This window comes from Chiloscyllium punctatum, chromosome 3 (assembly GCF_047496795.1).
Source record: "Chiloscyllium punctatum isolate Juve2018m chromosome 3, sChiPun1.3, whole genome shotgun sequence".
Taxonomy (NCBI): Eukaryota; Metazoa; Chordata; class Chondrichthyes; order Orectolobiformes; family Hemiscylliidae; genus Chiloscyllium; species Chiloscyllium punctatum.
This window is the reverse complement of record NC_092741.1, coordinates 42,222,092-42,241,909: the sequence shown is the minus strand read 5'-3', so window position 1 is coordinate 42,241,909 and position 19,818 is coordinate 42,222,092. Positions and strand designations below refer to the sequence as shown.

The 19,818-nt window shown below is 39.8% G+C and overlaps 1 protein-coding gene across 1 annotated transcript in view; it reads right to left on the bottom strand.

The window, feature by feature from the left end:
- Positions 1–19,818, bottom strand: part of ak9 (adenylate kinase 9) — a 267,579-nt gene that overhangs the window by 197,566 nt on the left and 50,195 nt on the right. The window contains exons 11-12 of the mRNA XM_072552101.1: positions 9,693–9,832; positions 3,281–3,461 (exon numbers count right to left, since the gene is read on the bottom strand). Of these exons, the coding sequence (XP_072408202.1) occupies positions 3,281–3,461; positions 9,693–9,832 (321 nt within the window). The remainder of the gene's footprint in view (positions 1–3,280; positions 3,462–9,692; positions 9,833–19,818) is intronic.

The window sequence follows — 19,818 nt, the reverse complement described above, 5'->3', positions numbered from 1 at the left end:
CATTGCCCCACTGATCAAGAATCTACCTACCTATCTAATGAGTCCCATCTTATGTTTTCAGACTTTCCCACAGTGACAATACTTCTGTTGTCCAGAAGAGGTGACAGCAGATTGTTGACTTGAGCAGTTGTCATTCATTCTGTCATTATCATTATATTTTCTCAGTGTCTAATCTTGTTCAACGGAACATCTTGAGACCAGTTTTGGGTATGCATTTTCGCCTGATCATAATTAGGCATATAATTCCCTTGTTTTGATGTTAGGAGAGCAAATCTTGATAAAGGCTTTGAGAAAGTCTTCAAAACATATACTATGTCTCTTGTGTAAATGAGTTCCCTAACAAAGCTCCAATAAAGAATATTGGAATAGTCTTGAATTTAGATTTAGATTTATTATCATGTCTGTTCAAGTGCATAAGTACAGGAGTATGGTGAAAAATGTATAATGTCACCACATAAGGTGCCAAGGTACCTGAGTCTTAGGTACAAAGTAGAAAGAAAAAGAGTTACAAAGTTAAGCATTACTTGATAGAATAAAGAGAAAATTAAAGAAATAAGGTAATGGTTAACATCAAAATCTCTCTTCATTTAAACTAGGAAAATAAAGGAATATGTTATAAGTTTAACAGTCTTGATGAGTCCTCTGCTTATCTTGCTCTCCATGAGACCTTGGCTGCCTGTTCTCAATGCCACTGCTATAGGTACCAGTGGAGCTCCCTCACAGTTCACTTCTCCCATGTTGAGCCATGATGCAATCACTGCTGCTGAAGCTGCAGCTGCGCTAGTGCCTCAAGAACATCACCAAGTAGGATTCAACTTGCACACCAAGCTAAGACACCACCACCACCACTAGCCACCACGAGACCAAGTCGAGACCAGCCTATAGCTGCCAACAGACCATATCTTGGAGAATGTTCATGTTTGTTCTTTTGCCTTTTAATTCAGACCATAAGAAATAGGGACAGGAACAGACATTTGGCCCCTGAACCCTTGTCTGCCATTTAATAGGATCATGTCTAATCCAATATTCTTCATGTTCACTCTCCTGCTCTTTCCCCATAATTCTTGATTCTCTATTGATCAAGAATCTAACTCAACCATAGATATACACAAAGACTCTGTCCTTTATTCTGAGACTATGACCTCACAAGAATGATCCTAGGGATGAAAGGTTTGTCATGTGGAGCGGAGAGGACTCTGGATCTGTACTTATTGAAATTCAGAATGATAAGGGGGAGATCTGATTGAAACATAGAGAATACTGAGAGGCCTGGATAAAGTGGACGAGGTAGATATTTCCGTTTGGAGAAACTAGGAATTGAGAGCACAACCTCAGAGTGAAGGGAACGACCATTTAGAACAAATAAGCAAGGATCTTTTCAGCCAGAGTGTGGTGAATCTGTGAAATTCATTGCTGCAGAAGGCTGTGGAAATCAAGTCATTGAGTGTTTTTAAGCCAACGATTCTTAATTAGGAAGGGAAGACAGGAGAATGGGGCTGAGAAACATATCAGCCATGATTGAATTGTAGGGGAGACACAATGGGCTGAATGGCGTAATTCTGATCCTATATCTTATGGTATTAAAGTTATCATCTCACCAGCACATTGTATAGGTGCAGTAAGACTTCCACACTTCTATTCCAACACCCTTGAAATAAGGGCCAGTATTCATAGAGTCATAGAGATATACAGCATGGAATCAGACCCTTTGGTCCAACCCATCCATGCCGACCAGCTATCCCAACCTAATCTAGTCCCACCTGCCAGCACCTTGCCCATATCCCTCCAAACCCTTCCTGTTCATATACCCATCCAAATGCCTTTTAAATGTTGCAATTGTACTAGCCTCCACCACTTCCTCTGGCAGCTCATTCCATACGTGTACCACTCTCTGTGTGAAAAAGTTGCCCCTTAGGTGCCTTTTATATCTTTCTTCTCTCAGCCTAAACCTATGTCCTCTAGTTCTGGACTTCCCTCAACCCAGGGAAAATGGTTATTTATTCTATCCATGTCCTTCATGATTTTGTAAACCTCTATAAAGTCACCCCTCAGCCTCCGATGCTCCAGGGAAGACAGCCCCAGCCTGTTCAGCCTCTCCCTATAGCTCAAATCCTCCAACCCTGGCAACATCCTTGTAAATCTTTTCTGAACCCTTTCAAGCTTCACAACATATTTCTGACAGGAAGGAGACCAGAACTGCATACAATATTCCATCAGTGGCCTAACCAATGTCCTGTACAGCCGCAACATGACCTCCCAATTCCTGTACTCAATACTCTGACCAATAAAGGAAAGCATACCAAACGCCTTTGTCACTATCCTATCTACCTGCGACTCCACTTTCAAAAAGCTATGAACCTGCACTGCAAGGTCTCTTTGTTCAGCAACATTCTCTAGGACCTTACCATTAAGTGTATAAGTCCTGCTAAGATTTGCTGATTATCTGTCATACCTGTGTGCTAGTCTTCGTTTCTTGCACAAATACCCCAAAATTCCTTTGTGTTGTGGCTTTCTCCAGTTTTCCTCATTTAAGTAATATTCTGGTTATGTTTTGATTTCTGGTTTTCAATTAGGGAGTGGCATTGAATGCACTGATGCCCACACCATTGGGGTATTTGTAAGCAACTGTATATAAAATCTCGAAACCAATGACAATTTTATAATGATGCTGAATAGAAAACCTTATTTCAACAACAGGGTTAAACAGAAGCAGAAGAGAACTGCTTTATTCAGACTACATAGGTATGATTCAAATTATAGTATGGCTCATTTCTGCAGGTCACACTTGTGATAAATTTCAATACTTCTGTAAATTGACTACTAGAAATAGAATTAGAATTAGCTTTATTGTCAAATGTATTCAAATGAGTATAATAAAACATATATAAGTCACCACTTTAGGCGCCACTTTAGGTATAAAGGTCACCAGGTACAGCTTCTTCAGTTACAGTTCTTAGAAAAATAAAGAAGTAAAAAATCCAGCACTCAAATTTTAGGAATAAATTATAATTGAGAAAAAAAAATGTTCAGGAAACAGTCTTCCAGTACAATCCATGCTGGCACCTAGCCTGCAGACCGTGCCTGGCTTCACCTTAGGGTTCATAAGGCTGGGAGATCATTCTGGAATCACCTCCAGGTGATCATGGTTATCAACTGGAAGAGGATCCTGAGAGAGGACTTGGAAATGAGTACGCATGTTGATACAAGTAAAGTTATAAGAAAATCAATATATACGTGCACAAAATAATCATCTTAGAATGGAGCCGTAGAATTATTGTACCTTTGCATCATATTTCTGTGCAAGCAATTTGCAGAGAGTGGTCTTTCCTGTAGATTTTGGACCCAATATTGCAACTTTACAAGGTGGACGAGGCTGTGGAGGGAGAAGGTATGGTCGAGGATTTGTGATAAACTTCTTCAAAGTTTCCTCGGATGAAAGGAAATACATTTTGTCCAGATAGCTGCAAAATATATTAAAATATTATGAATACCAGCTGCACATCTGAACTTGGAGATGAATAGGTGGAGGATAGGTTTAATCATGAAACTCTATAGACAATACAGAATTACATTTTTCAGGAAAATATTAAAACTGAGTGAATTTAAGGGGTTGGGTAAAAGATTAAAAAAAGAACCTTAGAAGTAATAATCTTTGATTTATTCCCATTGCCAAACTCAAACAAGGGAAAGAACAAAAGGATAAAGGAGACAAATCAATAGCTGAATAGGTGATGCATTGTTCAGTGACTTAGGTTTTTGAACAATTGAAATGTCTTTAGGGATATACAAAACAATGGGTCTAATTTGAACTGGAAAGGGGTCAATTGCTTAGCAGGGAGATTTGCTTGTTCTATTAAGGAAGACTTTATAGTGATCAAAAGGGGAGTGGAGGAATTTTAAATAGCAGTGTAAATACAAAGGTTGATGGGGAAGGTTCTGAATGTGAAGAAAGCATATCAATTAGAAAAGACAAGGTAGAGTCAGAGTATGTAGTAAATCTGAAAAACTAAATTGCATTTATTACAATGGAAAGGGTCTTACAGATAAGGCTGATGAACTCAGATCATGTTTAAGAATATGGGATTGGGATGTCATAGCTATTACAGAAACCTGACTGAGAAATGGACAAGACTGGCAGCTCAATGTTCTCAGTTTAGATGCTAACAGAAGAATAGGAAAGGAGGCAAGAAAGAAGGGCAGGGCAGGGGGTTTTTGATTAAGGAACACATTATTGCTCTAACTACAGAAGATATTTCTGAGAAATGGCCCAGTGAAAATATATGGGTAGAAATTAGAAATAATAAAGGAAAGATCACCTTGATGGAATTGTACTATAGGCCCCCCAATAGTAAGAGGGAAATTGAGAAAACAAATAATGTGGGGAGATCTCAGATACATGTAAGCATAATAAGATTGTATAATGATGGATTTTAATTTTCCAAACATTGACTAGGGCTACCATAGTGTTAAAGGTTTGGATGGTGAATAATTTGGGAAATATATTCAAGAAAATTATCTTTCTCAATATGTGAATGCTCCTACTAGAGAAGGAGCAAAACCAGATGTTCTTTTGGATAATATGGCAAGCCAAGTGACTGAAGTATAAGTGGGGAACACTTTGGCTCGAGCAATCATAATTCTATTAGTTTCAAAATGGTTATGGAAAAGGATAAACCTTCCACAAAAGTTAAAGTTTTTGATTAGTGTAAGACAAATTTTAATGGTATAAGACAAGAACTTTCAAAAATTGACTGAAGTTGCCTGTTCACAGATAAAGGGACAACTGACAAGTGAGAGGCTTTCAAGAGTGTGATGACGAAAGTTCAGAGACATTATGTTCCTGTTAGGGTGAAGGGTAAGGCTGCTAAGATTAAGGAACAATGGATGAATAAAGATATTGAGCTTCTAGTCAAGAATAAAAGGCAATCTTATTTTAGGTATAGGCAACTTGGCTCAACTGAATCTCTTAATCAATATAAAGAGTGTAGAGGCATTCCTAAGAAAGAAATCAGAAAGGGGAGGGAATATGAGATAGCATTGACCGATATAAGGCTAAGGATAATCCAAAGAGATTCTACAAACACATTAATAGCAAGAGGTTAACTAGGAGAGAGTAGGATCCTTAAAGATCAAGGAGATCATCTTTGCGTTGAATCCCAGGAGATGGGAGAGATACTAAATGAATATTTCATGTCAGTTTTTACTGTGGAGAAAGAAATAGAGTCTAGAGAATGCAGATAACTGTTTTTGATGTATTAAAAATATATTATAGAAGAGGAAATTCAAGAGGTCTTAGACAATATAAAGGTGGATTAGTCTCCAGGACTTGATCTAATATATCCCAGAATGTTCTGGGAATTAAGGGAGGAAATTGCGTGACACCTGCAGAAATATTTGGATCATCTACAACTACCAGTGAGGTGCCTGATGACTGGAGGGTGGTTAATGTTGTACCTTTGTTTAAGAAAAGTTGTAAAGAGAAACCAGGGAACTATAGACCGGTGCGTCTGATTCAGTTGTGGGTAAGTTGTTGGTGATTATAAAAGATAGTATTTATGATCATTTAGAGAGGCAAAAATAGGTATAGTCAGCATAGTTTTGTGTGAGGAAAATCGTCTCACCAACTTGATTGAGTTTTTTGAGGCAGTTACCCAAAATATTGATTAGGGCAGAGCAGGAGACAATGTTTATTTGGACTTTAGTAAAGCTTTCAACAAGGTTCCACAAGTTGGACTAATTAGAATTCAGTGTGAGCTTGCCAACTGGATACATAATTGGCTTAATGGCAGGAGACAGAGATTGATGGTGGAGGGCTGCTTTTCGGACTGGAGGCCTGTCACTTACAGTAGTCCACAGGAATTAGTTCTGGGTCCTCTTTCGTTTGTCATTTATAAAAATAATTTGGTTAGTAAGTTTGCAAACAACAACAAAATTGGTGGCATAGTAGACAGTGAAGAAGGTTTTCTACGATTACAAATGGAACTTGATCAAATGAGTCAATGGGCTGAAAACGGCAGTTGGAATTCAATCTGGATAAATGCGAGATATTGCATTTTAGTATAACAAACAAGGGTAGGGCTTATACAATTAATGATGGGACCTTGGGTAGTGTTGTAGAACAGAGGGACTTAGGGCTGCAGGTACATAATTCTTTGAAGTTTGTGTCACATACAGACAGGGTGATTAAAAAGACATTAGGCATGCTTTGAATATAAGAATTGGGATGTCACGTTGAGATTGTACAGGTTATTTGTGAAGCTTCTTCTGAAATACTGTGTCCAGTTCTGGTTGCCCAGTTATAGGATGGATATTATTAATCTGGAGAGGGTCCAGAAGAAACTTACAAAGATGTTGCCGGCTGTGGAAGGTTTGAGTTATAAAGAAAGGCTGAATAGGCTGGGATCTTTTTCCATTGCCGAGTAGGAGTTGAGAGGCAATTTTCTAGATGTTGATAAAATAATGAAGGGTACAAATAGAGTTAATGGCAATTGTCTTTTCCCTAGGATGGGGGATTTCAAGACCAGGGGGCATATTTTTATGGTGAAAGGAGAAAGATTTAAGAAGACATGAGGGACAATTGTTTTACACAGACGGTGGTTCACATGGAATGAACTTCCTGAGGAAGTGGAGGATGTGGGTATAATTACCATGTTATTAAGATGTTAAAAATTACCATGTTAAAAAGAAATCAGCCAGCATTGTTGGCCATCATCTATTGCCCTTGAGATATGAAAATTAAGAATGAGAACGTAAGAAATAGGAACAGGCGTAGGCTGGTCAGGCCTTTGCACCTGCTCCACCATTCAATGAGATCAAAGCTGATGTGCTCCAATACTCCAAGAAAAAACAAACGTTAGCTTAAGAATAAGATAAAAGAAGTCTCCAAAATGAAAGTCTAGAACAATTAAAATGGAAAATAGAAAAAAAAATAGAATTAGCATAGAGATTTAAGGGGTCATTTGGTATTATAAAGCTTGAGTATTACTAAAGAAACACACACATTATCAAAGTTTTTTGCCTTTCACACATCAGGACAATTTGTGAGAAATACTAAAGTAAGGGGAAAACAACATTCCATCCTGTATGAGAAGAGAACGTTGACTGGTTGGCAATTGGTAGAATGCACCAGTTAGATGATAATTGATAGTTGACTATTACCTATGTCAGATCTCAGAAGTTCCTTCAATAAAATTGTGCTAATTTTTAGACATTCTTCACAGATTATATGGTCCTGGGTCTCACATGGACAACACTAATGCTGGAGCCTTTGCACTCTTGAGGCACCGCAAAGTCAATGTAGAAGGAGACAACAGTTACCACTTGGTCAGCAAGAACAGCAATGTCCGGAAACTGCTGTATAGCCTCCAGAGGGAGAATTAGCAGAAGTTCTACCAAGGAGGGGTGAAGGATGAGAAAACAGGTATACAAATGTCACTATCAGTTTCTCTGACAGGGCATGTGCTGTTTATGGATGTCTCCCCCTCCCCCATCATCTGTGCACTGTGTCAGCTGTAGGAGGAGGACTTGCACTGAGAAGGACAAGGTGGCAATCTCATCTTGGTGGCCATCAAGGTCACAGCTACCTTGGAATTTTATACTACCTACTCATTTAAAGGGTTAGTTGCAGACGCACTTGACATCTTCCAAACCTTGAGCCATAAGTGCATCCAAATCTTAAATCATGCATTTTTGTTTTAAAGCACAGCTCTTTAAATCATTCCATCGTGATGACATGAGTCGACCAACTTAGACACTGGAACGCTACCATTTTTGGCTTCCCACATTTGTAGGTTGCTATCAACTGCACCCATATTGCTTTTAGTATGCTCCATTAACAACATGCAGAATTTCTCAGCAGAAATAACTTCTACTCTAAATTATATTCACCCATTGCTTCCAAATTATGGAGGTCTGCACCAAATATTCTTGGAGGTGCCAATGGCTCTTCCATGCTAGAAAACACACAGATTCTTGCCTTCTTCCAAGATCCATGGCTCATACAAGGAACGCTGCTTGGAGTCAAGGGCTACCATCATCCAAACCTGGATAATCACATCTTTGTAATATCCTCCAACTGAGGAGGAATGAAGATACAACACTGGTCATGCTTTGACAAAAGTCACAGTAAAATTGACAATAGACCTCCTTAAGATGAAGTCCTGATGTCTGAATCATGCAAGTGGGGCTTTTCAGTGTAATCAAGAAAGGGTTTCCTGCATCATTGTGGCATGCCATGCTCTTCATAATTGCAGCTGACTAAGGGAGATGTCTTTAATGCAGCCAAAATGAGGCAATGACAGAAATCTTTTCAGATTAAGATGAGGCTGAAGATCATAGCATTGACCAGGTGAACGTTTCAAGAAAGTATGGCAAATCAATACTTACAGAGCTCAAGAGACCAGAGAGAACCTAACTGAAACATGCTTGGATGATGAATGACCTGTTTGAACTTTGATTAATTGTTTAAGATTGTGTTGGTAATCTTTCAAGTAATCCAAAATTAATTACTGGAAAGGACAAATGTTCTTGTCATTTTGGAATTTTTTGACCTTCTACATTGTTGAATTAATGTCTCATAGAGTCATTGCAAGACACAATGCAAAACCCTCCAGAAGTACAAGCTGACCATGGTGAGCCTTTGTCTGGGCAGGATATTCTTAGGTGGCTTGGGCTCTCCTGTTCCAAAGTCTATCAAGACAACAAAGTCAACCACGGAGCAGACTGCCACATTCTATCTTCTAACATCAGGACTGTACTTCTACAAAGCAGGGAAAGATGAACACATACTGAGGGCATATAGGTGGCACAGTGACATCATTTGGAGATGCCGGTGTTGGACTGGGGTGTACAAAGTTAAAAATCACACAACACCAGGTTATAATCCAACATGTTTAATTGGAAGCACTAGCTTTCGGACCGCTGCTCCTTCATCAGGTGACACAGTTATTTTTTATTCAATCACAGGATGTAGGCATCACTAGTTGGGCCAGAATTTATTTCCCATTCCTTGCTGCCCTAGAGAAGGTAGTTGGGATGTGTGGTGGTAGCAAGGAAGTGTTAGGATTGATGAAGGAGTGGACCAGTGTGTTATAGAGGGAACAATCCCTGTGAAATGCTAACAATGAAGAGAAAGGGAAGATGGAAATTAATTTTCTATTACTCTTGATTGCTGTGCTCTAAGGTGTATCATACTATGCAGCTTTTCTGGAAAAAAGGATTGAAAATCCTATTCTATTACAAACAGGCCTTTTAGCAAGGTCCTTCTGAAACTTCTGTTATTGACAGAAAGCAGACTTCTGTGCAGATTGTTCTGGAGGCATTGTGATGGAATTGTCATCTATGAAAATGCAACTTTTAAATTCTGTCCTCAACAGCAATTAAAAATTCAGCCTTTCATACTGGAGAAGTAAGTTCCTTTCAATCAAAAGATTCTGTCTTGTCTTCCAATGTCCTTATTTTCAAAGTTAAAATATCTTCATCAAAATAGGTAGTTGACATGCCATCAAATTTACAAAATCAAATTAAAGGTAATCATGAAATCAAACCACTTTCTTTGTAATATGATAGTGACACAATAGCTTTTAAAATTATTTGTGAAAGTGAAAAAAATCTACTGTAAAAGACATTCTGAGGTGTTAAAATCATGAAATGTCAAACCATTACCAGAAATAGAAATTTTCCTAAAACTTTACCCAGCAGCAAACTGCAATTTGCCCAAAATGTAGTTGCCCTCAAATAAAGATACAGGACACGCTCGACCCCACTTGCTTCTACGCCAACGGTATCCAGGTGCTATACGTTTCATTGCTGCAACAGATCGGAACAGATCATCCTGTTTAGGAAAATTTAAAAACAATATCATTAAGTCATTTTGGTGCAAAACTCTACAATGCAGTTCAAAGAGATTTAATGGTAATTTTAACACAAAAATTGTTATTCATCAAAACAAAAGATTGGGAGTGGGATCAGAATCCAAGAGATTTAGAATGTAGGAGATGATAGTTAGACCATAAGACCATAAGACCATAAGACATAGGAGTGGAAGTAAGGCCATTCGGCCCATCGAGTCCACTCCGCCATTCAATCATGGCTGATGCGCATTTCAGCTCCACTTGCCAGCGTTCTCCCCGTAGCCCTTAATTCCTCTAGACAACAAGAACCTATCAATCTCGGCCTTGAAGACATTTAGCGTCCCGGCTTCCACTGCACTCCGTGGCAGTGAATTCCACAGGCCCACCACTCTCTGGCTGAAGAAATGTCTCCGCATTTCCGTTCTGAAATGACCCCCTCTAATTCTAAGGCTGTGTCCACGGGTCCTAGTCTCCTCGCCTAACAGAAACAATTTTCTAGCATCCACCTTTTCAAAGCCATGTATTATTTTGTACGTCTCTATTAGATCTCCCCTTAATCTTCTAAACTCCAACGAATACAACCCCAGTATCCTCAGCCGTTCCTCATATGCTAGACCTGTCATTCCAGGGATCATCCGTGTGAATCTCCGCTGGACACGTTCCAGTGCCAGTATGTCCTTCCTGAGGTGTGGGGACCAAAACTGGACACAGTACTCCAAATGGGGCCTAACCAGAGCTTTATAAAGTCTTAGTAGTACATCTCTGCTTTTATATTCCAACCCTCTTGAGATAAGAGACAACATTGCATTCGCTTTCTTAATCACAGACTCAACCTGCATGTTTACCTTTAGAGAATCCTCGACTAGCACTCCCAGATCCCTTTGTGCTTTGGCTTTATTAAGTTTCTCACCATTTAGAAAGTAGTCCATTCCTATATTCTTTTTGCCAAAGTGCAAGACCTCGCACTTGCTCACGTTAAATTCCATCAGCCATTTCCTGGACCACTCTCCCAACCTGTCTAGATCCTTCTGTAGCCTCCCCACTTCCTCAGTACTACCTGCCTGTCTACCTAACTTTGTATCATCGGCAAACTTCGCTAGAATGCCCCCGGTTCCCTCATCCAAATCATTAATATATAATGCGAACAGCTGTGGCCCCAGCACCGAACCCTGCGGGACACCGCTCGTCACCGGCTGCCATTCTGAAAAAGAACCTTTTATCCCAACTCTCTGCCTTCTGTTAGATAGCCAATCCTCAATCCATCCCAGCAGCTCACCTCGAACACCATGGGCCCTCACCTTGCTCAGCAGTCTCCCGTGTGGCACCTTATCAAAGGCCTTTTGAAAGTCCAGATAGACCACATCCACTGGGTTCCCCTGGTCTAACCTACTTGTTACCTCTTCAAAAAATTCCAACAGGTTTGTCAGGCATGACCTCCCTTTACTAAATCCATGGTGACTTGTTCTAATCAGACTCTGCTCTTCCAAGAATTTAGAAACCTCATCCTTAATGATGGATTCTAGAATTTTACCAACAACCGAGGTTAAGCTGATTGGCCTATAATTTTCCATCTTTTGCCTTGATCCTTTCTTGAACAAGGGGGTTACTACAGCCATCTTCCAATCGTCCGGGACCTTTCCTGACTCCAGTGACTCTTGAAAGATCTCAACCAATGCCTCTGCTATTTCCTCAGCAACCTCTCTCAGAACTCTAGGGTGTATCCCATCGGGGCCAGGAGATTTATCAATTTTAAGACTTTTTAACTTTTCTAGCACTATCTCTTTCGTAATGGCAACCATACTCAACTCAGCCCCGTGACACCCTTTAATTTTTGGGATATTACTCCTGTCTTCCACTGTGAAAACTGACGCAAAGTACTTGTTAAGTTCTCCTGCTATTTCCTTATCTCCCATCACTAGGCTCCCTGCATCAGTTTGAAGTGGCCCAATGTCTACTTTTGCCTGTCGTTTGTTTCTTATGTACTGAAAGAAACTTTTACTATTATTTCTAATATTACTGGCTAGCCTACCTTCATATTTGATCCTCTCATTTCTTATTACACTCTTTGTTATCCTCTGTTTGCTTTTGTATCCTTCCCAATCTTCTGATTTCCCACTGTTCTTAGCCACTTTATAGGATCTCTCTTTTTCTTTAATACATTTCCTGACTTCCTTTGTCAGCCAAGGTTGTCTAATCCCTCCCCGGTTAATCTTTCTTTTCTTGGGAATGAACCTCTGTACAGTGTCCTCAATTATACCTACAAACTCCTGCCATTTTTGCTCTAGTGTCTTCCCGGTTAGCCTCTGCTTCCAGTCTATTTTAGTCAGTTCCTCTCTCATGCCCTCATAATTACCTTTATTCAACTGTAACACCATTACATCAGATTTCGCCTTCTCCCTTTCAAACTCCAGACTGAACTCTACCATATTATGGTCGCTACTTCCTAAGGGTTCCCTTACTTTAAGATCTTTTATAGAGTCTGGTTCATTGCAAAGCACTAGGTCCAGAATAGCCTGCTCTCTTGTGGGCTCCATGACTAGCTGTTCCAAAAAGCCATCCTGTAAGCATTCCATGAATTCCCTTTCTTTAGATCCACTAGCAACATTATTTACCCAGTCCACCTGCATATTGAAGTCACCCATGATCAATGTAACCTTGCCTTTCTGACATGCCTTCTCTATTTCCCGGTACATGTTGCGTCCCTGGTCCTGACCACTGTTAGGAGGTCTGTACACAACTCCAATTATGGTTTTTTTGCCTTTGTGGTTCCTCAATTCCACCCACACAGACTCCACATCATCCGACGTTAGTGAGGGCGGGTGCATGACTGTGACACATATTCTATAAATTGAATTAGGAGCAAGAAAATCTTGCTCCTCTTGGATTCACAGTCTAGTTTGGTCAACTAAAATAAATTGCTAAAGTCAAACAAACTATTGAATTTTGATATTTAAAGGAACTAATACTTATTTGAGTCATATGTTACAATGATTCTTTTTCTTTTCGCAAAACAGCAGAAAGGACATACCTGGTATAAGCTTAATAAGCTGGTTAGAAGCTGGAAGGTAAAGACTATGTGGAAGAATTGAGAGGTCATTAAGTTCAAAACAAATACCTATAAGAGACATTCCAATTTATGCATTGGAAGTTGTTTCTTAGGGAGAGTTGCCATATTGCAAAAACTGAATTGAAATGTTCAAAAGAATGTTGCCACAAATATTGGGTCTTGTACTCAAGTGTATATATTGTAAGACACAGAAAGCAGCTTAAAAGGTCTTCCAGATTTCAAAGCACACAGCTGTTATAACTGAACAACTTCCATGCAAAATTAAATGCTGAATACGTTGGATTTTACCAGGAAAATATCCAAATATACCTATGAATAAACTGTGCTTGAATAAAATCAGAGATTATTGTTTTGAGTGGCACTCAATTAGAATGTATCAAAGCTGAGTCTTAACCCATATTTTCCATATCTCAGGAGGCAAAGAGAGACTGCTCCAAGTTTGTAAATTTGTTAAAGACTGTGGAAAAGAACGCAGAAGCAGACAATGGAATTGCCGCTTCCTCGCGTAGTAACAGTAATGGTAAGAAAAATGGCAAAGTACAATGACAATAAAAATATTAGACTCTCAATGTCAAGAATAATAATCTGATTTCCCCCATTAGGCTTAAATGGCAAATTTAGAATACCACCTCTGAATGGTGACAATGAAAAGCTCTTCAATTATATGCTTTATACTGCTGTATAAGATTACGAAGAATCCCAAGATGTGCAAATGTTTATCAAGGAGAAAAGGGCAATTAGGGCAAGAGTAAAGCCCAAATGGGACCAAGAGGTTTTGGCAGGCTTAAAAATGAATGTATCCCTTGATCTGGTTGAGTTGTATCCCAGGCTGCTATGGGCTCTAACCCAATTTTTAAATTCCTCTATGGCCACAGGGAAGGTGCCAGAGGACTGGAGGACAGCTAATTGGTTCCATTTTTCAAGGGAGGTGGTAAAGGTAAACCAGGGTATTACAGATTAATGAGCCTCACATCATGGTAGAATCTATTGGAGAAAATTTTGAAGGAACGAATCAATGTCTACTTGGTCCGGCAAGGCTTGATCAGGAATAGTCAGCATGGTTTTGTTAGAGGGAGGTCACATGTAACAAATGTGATTCCATTTCTCCGAGGAGGTGACCAGGTGTATAAATGACAGTAGTGCAGTTAATGTAGTTTTTATGGATTTCAGCACGCCTTTGACAAGATCTCATATGGAAGACTGATGAAGAAGATTAAAGTACATGGGATCTAGAGTAAGTTGGCAAGTGGATCCAAAATTGATTTAGTTAAAAAGACATATGGGACACTTGCCGTTATCAATCATTTATTAGAGCAGGGAAATAATGTTGGAAGTGCACAAAACTTTGGTTAGGTCTCAACTAGAGTATTATGCACAGTTCTGGTCACTACACTGTAATAGGATGCAGTTGCACTGGCAGGGCTACAGAGGAGATTCACCAGGATATTGCCTGGGATGGAGTTGTTCAGCTGGATAAGCTAAGATTGTCTTCTTTAGAGCAGAGAAGACTTAGCGGAGACCTGATTGAGGCATACAAGATTATGAAGGACATAGGTAGGGTAGATAGAGAGGACAGATAGAGAGCACCGTTTCCCTTGGTTGAAGGGACAATAACAAGGAGGCACAATTTTAAAGGTGAAAGGCAGGAGGTTTAGAGGGGATTTGAAAAAAATATTATCACTCTGAGGGTGATGGGAACCTGGAATGTACTGCCTGAGAGGGTAGTTGAGGATGAGCACTTGAAATGTAATAGCATTCAAGGCCATGGGTCAAGTGCTGGAAAGTGGGACTTGTGTAGATTTAAGATTGTTTTGTCATTGCAGATTCAATGGCCGAAAGGTTACTTTTGCACTGTATGATTCTATCATTCTAAATCTCCAAATTGCCCTATTTCCTGATATTTCCAATTCTCTCTTCTGCTATCCAAAAGCTAAACACACAAATAACCAACAGATAAATATGAGCAGTAAGTTTGAGGCTGATCAATAACAGTCAGGGAACTTATCAGATAGCAGTCCATGGATTCCTGGAAGAACGAGCAACTCAAGTCTGGGAATAGGCTATGGACAGGGTCATTGAGGGAACGGTGACAGTAATAGGGAAAAAACGGATAGGGATAAAACAGATAGAAAAAGTATATATAAATATTTAACAAGTGAAGAGTTAACAAAGGGAGCATTGGTACTGTAGAAAGTGAGACTGGAGAATTAATAACAGAAAATAAGGAATTGGTAGAAGAATTAAACTGGCAATTTGTATGTACCTTTATAATAGAGAATTCAAATAACAATTGAGAAGCAGCAATAAATCAGGAAATGGAAGGAAGGGAAGAACTCAGGAAAATCACAATCATTAAAGAAATGGTACTGAGTAAATTGTTGGAACAATGGACTCATAAATTCTTGGGTCCTCATGAATTTTATCCAAGAAAAGATGTAGCTTGTGAGCTAGTTGATGCAAACGCCACTTGATTCAGGGACATTCTCATTCGATTGGAAGATAGCAAATCTAACTCTTTTTTTCAAAGAAGGAGACAGAAAGCAAGAAACTACAGGCCAACTAGCTTAATATCTGTCATAGGCAAAATGTCAGCTGTTATTAAAGATGTTACAGCAGGTCACTTAGGTAAGATAATCTTAGGTAATCAGGTTTTGTGGAAGAGAAATTGTGTTTGACCATTTTATTGGAGGTGTTTGGGGAGGCTGCATGTCATGCTGTGGATAAAGGCGAACTGTGGATGAACTGTGCTTAGATTTCCACAAGAAATTGTATGAGATACTACATCAAATGTTATTGCGGAAAATAAAATCTCATTTTATACAGGTAGCATATTAGCATGAATACAAGATTGGTTAGCTAATAGGAAGCAGAGAATTTGTGTAAGTAGGTCTTTACAGGTGGCAAGATATAACGAGTAGTGTGACAACAAGAACCAGTGCTGGGAACTGAGAGATTTGGGAGTCTTTGTGCATGAATCACAAAACTCCAGCATCCAAGTTCAGCGAGTAATAGGGAAGGCAAATGGAATGCTGGCCTTTATTTCAAACAGAATAGAGTATTAAAGTAGGGACGGTTTGCTAAAATTGTATAAGGCACTAGTCAGACCACAGTTGGAATACTGTGAACAATTTTAGGCCTCTTATCTTTGGAAAGATATACTAGCTTTGGAGGCAGTCCAAAGAAGGTTCACAAAGCTGATTCCAGATATAGAGGGACAGTCTTATGAGGACAGGTTGAACAGATTAAACCCATACTAGTTGAGATACAATAGAATCAGATGTGACATTATTGAAACACACAAGATTCTGAGGGGACTTGACAGAGTACATGTGGAAATATTACTGAGACTTGGTTGAGGGAAGGGCATGATTGGCAGCTAAACATCCCAGGATATCGATGCTTCAGGCAGGATAGAGTGGGAGGTAAAAAGGGTAGAGGAGTTGCATTACTGATCAAAGAAAATATCATAGCTGTGCTGAAGAAGGGCACTATGGAAGACACAAGCAGTGAAGCAATATGGGCAGAGCTCAGAAATAGGAAGGTTGCAATAACAATGTTGGGGCTGTACCACAGGCCTCCCAATAGAAAACGTGAGATAGAGGTGCAAATATATAAACAGATCATGGAAATATATAGGAGCAACAGGGTGGTGGTGATAGGAGATTTTAATTTTCCAAACATTGACTGGGATTCACTTAGTGTTAGAGATCTAGATGGAGCAGAGTTTGTAAGGAACATCCAGGAGGGTTTTCTAGAGCAGAATGTACAAAGTACAACTCAGGAAGGGGCCATACTGATGCTGGGAAATGAGCCCAGCCAGGTGGTTGATATTTCAGTAGGGGAATTACTTTGGGAATAGTGATCACAATTCCATCAGTTTTAGAATAATCATGGACAAAGATGAGCATAGTCCTAAAGAAAGAGTGCTAAATTGGGGGAAGGCCAACTATCCCAAAATACGGCAGGAGCTGGGGAATGTAGATTGGGAGCAGCTGCTTGAGGGTAAATCCACATTCGATATTTGGGAGGCTTTTAAAGAAAGGTTGATTAGAGTTCAGGAGAAGTATGTTCCTGCAAAAATGAGGGATCAAAATGACAAGGTTAGGGAACAATGGATGATAGGTGAAATTGTGAGACTAGCTAAGAGGGAAAAGGATGCGTACAGAATGTCTAGGCAACTGAAGGCAGACAAAGCTTTGGAAGAATATCTGGAATGTAGGACCAATCTGAAATGAGATATTGAGAGGGCTAAAAGGGGTCATGGGAGATCTTTAGCAGACAGGTTTAAGGAAAATTCCCAAAGCCTTTTTTTCAGATATAAGGAGTAAGAGGGTAACTAGAGAAATGGTTGGCCCACTCAAGGACACAGGAGGAAAGTTATGCGGGGAGTCAAGGAAAATGGGTGAGATTCTTAATGAATACTTTGCATTGGTATTCACCGGGAAGAGGGGCATTTCGGATGTTGAGAATGGGGATTGATCTTTGAGTACTCTAGGTCAAGTCGGCAAAAGGAGGGAGGAGGTTTTGAATATTCTAAAAGGCATTAAGGTAGACAAGTCCCCAGGTCCGGATGAGATCTACCCCAGGTTAATGAAGGAAGTGAGAGAGGAAATATCTGGGGCTTTAACAGATATCTTTGCAGCATCCTTGAACAAAGGTGTGGTCCCGGAGGTCTGGAGAATTGCTAATGTTGTCCAATTGTTTAAGAAGGGTAGCAGGGATACTCCTGGTAATTATAGACCAGTGAGCCAAACGTCAGTGGTAGAGAAGCTGCTGGAGAAGATACTGAGGGATAGGATCTATTCCCATTTGAAAGAAAATGGGCTTCTCAGTAATGAGCAGCATGGTTTTGTGTGGGGAAGGTCATGTCTTACAAACCTACTAAAATGTTTTGAGGAGGTGACAAAGTTAATTAAGAGAGGAGGGGCTATAGATTTCATATAAATGGACTTTAGCAGGGTGTTTGATAAGGTTCCCCATGGTAGGCTGATGGAGAAGGTAAAATTGCATGGTGTCCAGGGTGTTCTAGCTAGATGGATAGAGAACTGGCTGGGCAAAAGGAGATAGAGTAGTAATGGAAGGGAGTTTATCAAAAGGGAGACCTGTGACCAGTGGTGTTCCACAGGGATCCATGCTGGGACCACTGTTATTTGTGATATATATATAAATGATTTGGAGGAAGGTATCAGTTGCCTGATTAGCAAGTTTGCAGATGACACCAAGATTGGTACGTGACACCAAGATTGGTGGAGTAGCAGATAGTGAAGTTGACTGTCAGAGAATACAGCAGAATATAGATAGATTGGAGAGATGGGCAGAGAAATGACAGATCAAGTTCAATCCGAGAAAATGCAAGGTGATGCATTTTGGAAGATCCAATTCAAGAGCGAACTATACAGTAAATGGGAAGGTCCTGGGGAGAACTGACATACAGAGAGATCTGGGTGTTCAGGCCCATTGTTCCCTGAAGGTGGCAACGCAGGTCAGTAAAGTGGTCAAGAAGGCATATGGCATGCTTTCCTTAATTGGATGGGGTACTGAGTACAAGAGTTGGCAGGTCATATTATAGGACAGTGGCTCGGCCGCATTTGGAATACTGAGTACAGTTCTGGTCGCCACATTATCAAAACAATGTGGATGCTTTGGAGAGAGTGCAGAGGACGTTCACCAGAATGTTGCCTGATATGGAGGGTGCTGGTTATCAAGATTATTGAATAGATTATTTTCATTAGAAAGACGGAGGTTGTGGGGGGACCTGATTGAGGTCTACAAAATCATGAGAGGTATATACATGATAGCAAGAAGCTTTTCCCAGAGTGTGGAACTTAATTACTCAGGGGTCACAAGTTCAAAGTGAGAGGGGAAAGGTTTGGGGAGATATGCATGGAAGGTTCTTTACGTAGAGGGTGGTGGGGGCCTGGAATGCATTGCCAGTGGAGGTAGTAGAGGCGGAAGCAATAGTGTCATTTACGATGTATTTAGACAGATACATGAATGGGCAGGGAGCAAAGGGATACAGATCTTTTGAAAATAGCCAGCAGATTGAGATAGAGGATGTGATCAGCGCAGGCTTGGAGGGCCGAAGGGCTTGTTCCTGTGCTGTAATTTTCTTTGTTCATTGAAAGCTTGTTTCCCCTTGCGGGAGAATCTAGGACCAGAGCACATAATCTCAGAGGAAGGGATCACACATTTAAGACAGAGATGAGGGGAAATTTCTTCCCTCAGAGGGTTGTGAACCTGTGGAATTCTTTACTGCAGAGGGTTGTTGAGATTGGGTCATTAAATGTATTCAAGGCTGAGATAAATTATTAATCAATAAGGGAACCAAGAGTCATGGGAAAATGCAGGAAAGTGGAACTGAGAATTATTAGATCAGCCATGATCTCATTGAATGGCAGAGCAGACTTGATGGATTGAATGGCCTACTTCTACTCCTATGTCTTATGGACCTCACTGCCTTTATAATTTATATAATTAACTTGGAAGAAGTGACGGAAGATATGATGGGAAAATTTGCTAAAAACAAAATGATAAGTAGTAAAGTAAATTGCGAAGAAGGCATCAGGAAATTACAAAAATATACTGATAGGTTAAGTAAGGTGGCAAAGATGTGACAAATGCAGTATAAAGTGCAAAAATATGAACTTACATCATTTGACAGAAAGAATTTAAAAAGCACAATACTGAATGATGAAAGATTGCAAGACTCTAAAATGGAGAGGGTTCCGGTTGTTCATAAATCACAGGTTATTTTGAAGCTAAAGCAAATATTTAGGAAAGCTAATAAAAAGTTATCAGTAAACATGACGGGAACTGTATACAAAAGTAGGAAGAATATGCTTCAATTATATAGGGCATTGGTGAGACCACATTTGGAAAATGTGCAAAGTACTGGTCACA